Source organism: Octopus sinensis, linkage group LG3 (genome assembly GCF_006345805.1).
Source record: "Octopus sinensis linkage group LG3, ASM634580v1, whole genome shotgun sequence".
NCBI classification, from domain to species: Eukaryota; Metazoa; Mollusca; class Cephalopoda; order Octopoda; family Octopodidae; genus Octopus; species Octopus sinensis.
Genome location: NC_042999.1, coordinates 132,089,530 through 132,095,529, shown reverse-complemented (window position 1 = coordinate 132,095,529; position 6,000 = coordinate 132,089,530). Strand labels below are relative to the sequence as shown.

Sequence of the window (6,000 nt, the reverse complement as noted above, 5' to 3'; positions counted from 1 at the left end):
GTTTATACAATAATAATAATAATAATCATAATAATAATAGTGATAATGATTATGAAAATGATAATAATTTGGTGACCAACTTGACTTCACGATTGGATTCTAAGGTATCGTGGGAGGAAATTTAAAGTGATATCTCATTGATAGTGTGTATGTGTGTGTGTGTGTGTCTAGAGGAGTAGGAAGAGTGTATATCAGAGAGAAAGGCACGCAACGGAGGAGGAGGAGGGAGGAGGAAAAGTAAAGTACAAGTAAAATAGTTGGAGGAGGGGAGAAGAAAAACAACAACAACAGGACAAAATAGAAACAAGTGGACAGCATAACTGAAGGAGGAAAAAGGGGGCTGGAAATAGTTAAAAGATGATCAAAGATGGTTTGGTTTGAAGGTTTATTAGTTATGCAGGGTCAAGTTTATAGTTGATACCTATCTGTTTAGTCGGTTCATCAGAAGTGAAAACTCAAATAATTATGACAGTTTGTGAGTGTGTTGTGTGCATGTGTTTGTGTATGGTGGGTATAAGGGAGGGACTTGGAGAGGAACAGAGAAGGGAAAAAATTAGCAGAGAGGATAATTGAATAAGACAGTAGCTAGCTTATGAAGTCTGCCTCAGTTGCCCACACCTGTAGATGTTAAATAATTTCACCAGACTGCCAGTCAAACTCTCAATTCTACCAGTCCAATTCTCAACTCTACAGTCCAACTCCCACTCTACAGGTCCAACTCTCATTCTATCAGTCCCTCTCTAAACTCTACCAGTCTAACTCTTTCTGTCCAACTCACAATTCTACCAAATCCACTTGCAACTGTACCGGCCCAACTTTCCACTGTAGCAATACAACCTCACCCCAACACTCTCAGTCTACCTCCCACTCTACAAGTTCAACTATCCATTCTACCAGTCCATCTCTACACTCCAGCAATTCATCTGATGCCACTACTAGTCCAACTGTCCATTCTATCAGTCCCATTCGCCATGCTTTCAGTTCAACTCCCCAATTCTACCAATTCAATTCTGTGTTCCAAATCTGTAATAAACAATTCACCAACAAATGATGCCAGCAACATCACAATAGATGCCGAAAGCAACTGTTGATATTCTGTTGAAACCCCAGTACTAATTCTACTGACACTACACACACACGCACACACACACACACACACACACACACACATCAGTCTTTACAGTGACCAGTAACAACAACCAAACATTCAAATATGTCAATACATTATATCAACTAAAATATAACTGTATCTCTCTATATAAGGCCAGCAGATTGGTTGTTAATTATTGTAAATATAACATGTGTGTGTGTGCATGAACATGTAACTTGGACATGGGAAAGAGGTAGGGATGAGGGGAGATGAGAAGAGGTACAAAACTATTTATTCTATTTGTTAGCTCTTCATTGAGTTTTTAAAGATCTATTTCAAGTTGACATTGCAATCAATAGTATCTATATATATACATATATAAAATGTAATGAAATACATAGGCATAGGTATATCAGACAAAATGCTGCTTGCTATATTACAGTGACATATAATTATTCTACTTTATGATATGACATTTTGTTACCCTGTTGTACAATACCACAACATGCTATTACCCTGTTATATAAATTGAACATGTTGTTGTCCTATTCTACTGTATTGTTAGCCCACATTATACCCAAAGTCAAAATTATAAATCATCTTTCCACTTTTTGTGTATACAGTTTTCTTTTTCTGTCCATATGAGAAAATAAACATTTCTTTTGTTTTGAAAACAAAATAGACAATTGAATTGATTGATTGATGCAGTGGTCTTCATCATAGATTTTCCATACTGATTGCCCAGGTATGGGCCACCATAATAGCTGCACTATTAACATTGTCTTCAACCCAATCATCTAAATCAATTTCTATGTATTGTAGAGTAAAATTAGTACTCATACATCACTTAGAGGAGAGAGAAAGAGGGAGAAGAGGGAGGCATTAAGATAGGGAGAAGAGGAAAGTTTGAAACTAAAGCAAAATTTAGAGAGAGCGAAAGAGAGAGAGAGAGAGAGAAGAAGAAGAAGAAATGTGGGGGAGGGGGTGGGGACTATATTCTTGATGGTGCGACAAGATTTTCTAAGCAATCTCTGCGAAGCACTTACTGAATGAGGCAACATGTTGGAGACTTGATGTGGTACAATGAATGATGATGAGAAATCAATGGACTCTTGGCATGGCTAAAAAGAATAGCATAATTGAGAAAATGAGAGAGAGAGAAAGAGAGAGAGAGAGAGAGAGAGAGAGAGAGAGAGAGAGAGAAGAGCAGAGGAACAAGGGTGGGATTTCAGTAAAATACAAAAGCAGAAATCACTGCAGATTTATTTAACAAGCTTCCAGAGTCTCGATGACTCGAGCAATTGAACGACTTCCTGATCCACCAGAAGCACTCTGAAAAAAACAAACAAACAAACAAATACATTAGAAAAGAGAAACAAATGGATCTAATCTGTTGTAAGCAAATAAAATAACAAGCTAAATAGGCTAGACACAGGCATGTATGGTAAGAGGTTCCAGGTTTAATACCACTGTGTGACACCTTGAGCAAGTGTCCTCTACTGTAGCTCTGGACTGACACCAATGAGTTGATTTGGTAGACAGAAACTGACAGACACTTGCTGTATAGATATATGATCATTTAACATACTCGTAGATGCTGGCATGGGCTGGACGGTTTGATCAGGGCTGGTAAGTTGAGGAGCTGCACCAAACTCCAGTCTGATTTGGCATGATTTCTATGGCTGGATGCCCTTCCTAACACCAACCACTCCGAGAGTGTAATGGGTGCTGTTACGTGTCACTGGCACGGATGCCAGTTGTGTGACACCAGTATCCGCCACGACTACAATTTCACTTGCAGAAAGTCTTGGTCATTTGTTATTGCCTCTGCAAGGCCCAACATCCGAAGGTCATGCTTCACCACCTTGTCCCATGACTTCCTAGGTCTACCTCTTCCACGGTTAGGGATTGGCACTTCTTTACACAGCTGCCTTCGTCCATATATGAGAAAATGGAGGAACAAATTCATTTCAATCATCAATTTACAGATATTACCACTTCATATTATTTATTAACTATATAAATAGGAACATTGCAATTATAAGCATTTATGTATTTAGCATTTGGGTGCTTCACCAGCAGTATATTGGATAACTGATATCCCATAGTGGGTTACCCTCATAACCCCTATCTTACTTTGTACTAAATATATATTATTTAAAACAGCTTGATTTCAGTTCCATGCGACTTAGTTTTACAGAAACCCGCCTCTTTCAGATAATCTAAAGTCTGAAGGAAACAAGCCTCTGTTAGAGGCCAGCGAAACCAAATCAAACTATTTTAAATAATACATTTAACTCCTACTAAATGTGCTGAGTGCCCTTTTCTTTCATGCCTTCTTGTTTTAAAATTGTATGATAGTTGTAAATGAGTGTAACTATCATGTAAGCAGGTTTTTTCATTTCCAAACTTTTGTGAAAAACATGTCTGATCATGGAGAAATATTACCTTACAAATAAACAGGTGAGGGTTGATGACAGGAAGGGCATAGAAAATTTATCTTAACAAATTCCACCCACCCCTTAAAAGCATGGAAAAGTGGACATCAAAAGGAGAGCAGCATCAACGAAGATATTATTCCAGTAGTATGTTGCCTACATTTGCAGTTATTAGCTGAAGTGCCAGTCAGTCACATCAATTGGATGAAATTAGCTAATGAGAGTTAGTAGTCAAGATAGCTGAAGCTGAAATCTTGGAGTGATGGAAGCTTCAGTATGGTATAGTGTAGTTTGCAATTAGATTAGCTGATAACCAAAATTTGATCAGAGGAGATTGCAGTCATAGAGAAGGATACTGAGGGAAGATACAAGGATTATTTCTATGAGGCTAGAACTCAAAAAAAACAACACTTTTGCCTTGCAGTAGTAGTAGTAATAATACTAGAAGATTGAAATGAATGTCAATCAATATACTGTATGACAGGCCTGTGTAATCTAGCTAAGTCAGGGGTTCTCAACCATTTTCTATATGGGCGCATGAGTGGCTGTGTGATAAGTAGCTTGCTTACCAACCACATAGTTCCGGGTTCAGTCCCACTGCGTGGCACCTTGGGCAAGTGTTTTCTACTATAGCCTCGGGCCGACTAAAGCCTTGTGAGAGGATTTGGTAGACGGAAACTGAAAGAAGCTCATATATATAAGCATATGTATATATATGTGTGTGTGTGCCCCCCCCCCCCCACATCACTTGACAACTGATGCTGGCGTGTTTACGTCTCTGTAACTTAGTGGTTCGGTAAAAGAGACCAATAGAATAAGTACTAGGCTTACAAAGAATAAGTCCAGGGGTCGATTTGCTCAACTAAAGGCGGTGCTCCAGCATGGCCGCAGTCAAATGACTGAAACAAGTAAAAGAGAGTAAAGAGTATATAGACCCCTTATTTCATTCTGGTGGACCCCCATAGCTATTTGATGTTTAAAAACTAGTTTCATAGATACTTCTTTCAAAATTACTATTTTGCATTTCATTTAATCACTTGTGACAGCTGAACTATGTTAAGGAAAGAAACCCAATTGCTTCTTGCAGTAAATACATCTAAATAAAAATTTTCCATAGACCTTTAGCAAACTACATGTGAGTCTCCGATTTACTATTTTGCTTGTGTGGACTGCCGAAAAATTCATATGAACCCTGTTTGAGAACCACTGATCTAAGCTAATATAGCAAAACACATGTTAAAACATTGATGACAATGAATACAATTACAAACAACAATTGATCCACGCAGTTAAGTGATTAGCTTTGGTGTCATCATCATCATCCTTCAACTTCTTCTTCTCCACACTTGCTTGGGTTGGATGGAAATTATTGAGATCGATTTTCTACATCTGGATGACCTTCCTGTCACCAACCCTCACCTGTTTCCAATCGAGGAGATGATCCCTATGACCAGCACATGCACACACACACACACACAGTGGACGTCTTTCGGTTTCTGTCCACCAAATCCACACACAGTGTTGGCTGGCTTGGGGCTATAGCAGAGGATATTTGGCCTAGATGTCAAAGCTTCTTCTACTATAGCCCCAAACCCCAAGACCGAACCTGAAACCATGCGGTTGGGAGACAAAATTCTTACCACACAGGTATGCCTACACCTAATTTATTGACATAAATGGATGTCAGAGAGACAATACAAAGGCATACCTCAACTTATTTGTTTTCTTTTAAAGAAATAAATGGAAAAACAATCCTCAAATTCAATCAATTTATGACTTTACGGTCAGTTACAATGAACACATTTAAAAGTATAAGAAATTTTTAAATGCCTAAAAAACTCAACATCACACTACAAAATCACATAAAATACTTTCAGGCATATCCTACCCATACATACATACAGCCATACCCACCGCTCCCTCTCTCAGCCAAGAAGTCTTTTCCTTGTGAGCTCACAGGTGCTGGTGTTGCATAAAAAGCACCCTTGCCAATGCCTACGTATAAAGCACCCATGCTGGCACCACTAAGTACATTCTGTAAAGTGGCTGGTGTTAGAAAGGGCATCCAGCTGTAAACAGTTGGAGCCTGAAGAAGCTCTCCTACTTCTCAGCTCCTGTCAAACCATCCAATCCATGCTAGTATGGGAAATAGGCATTAAATGATGCTGAAGCTGATGATGTATATAAATCATTTGTTAAAACAGATATAAGCTAATAAAGATTTTTAGAATGTTTTTTCGTATTGCATTGTTGGTCAAGTTAAGTTGCATATTTTGGAAACAATTTACCCACCAAAGATGAGGTATGCCTGTAGTAGAACAGAAGGAAAATGCTTGTATGTGAACAATAAGACAGCAACTTACCGTAAGATTCATGAAACCTAAAAACTTCTTCAAAATTCTTATCATTGGCTCAAAACCATTTGGAAGATATTCCTTCACTTTCTCAACATTGCTCTGTGTGATTAGAAAG

The 6,000-nt window shown here is 38.4% G+C and overlaps 1 protein-coding gene across 1 annotated transcript in view; it reads right to left on the bottom strand.

Moving 5' to 3' along the window:
• Window positions 1-1,557: 1,557 nt before the first annotated feature.
• Window positions 1,558-6,000, bottom strand: part of LOC115209096 (wings apart-like protein homolog) — a 201,977-nt gene continuing 197,534 nt past the window's right edge. Inside the window, exons 16-17 of the mRNA XM_036501343.1 lie at window positions 5,892-5,984; window positions 1,558-2,422 (exon numbers count right to left, since the gene is read on the bottom strand). Of these exons, the coding sequence (XP_036357236.1) occupies window positions 2,357-2,422; window positions 5,892-5,984 (159 nt within the window). The 3' untranslated portion in view covers window positions 1,558-2,356. The remainder of the gene's footprint in view (window positions 2,423-5,891; window positions 5,985-6,000) is intronic.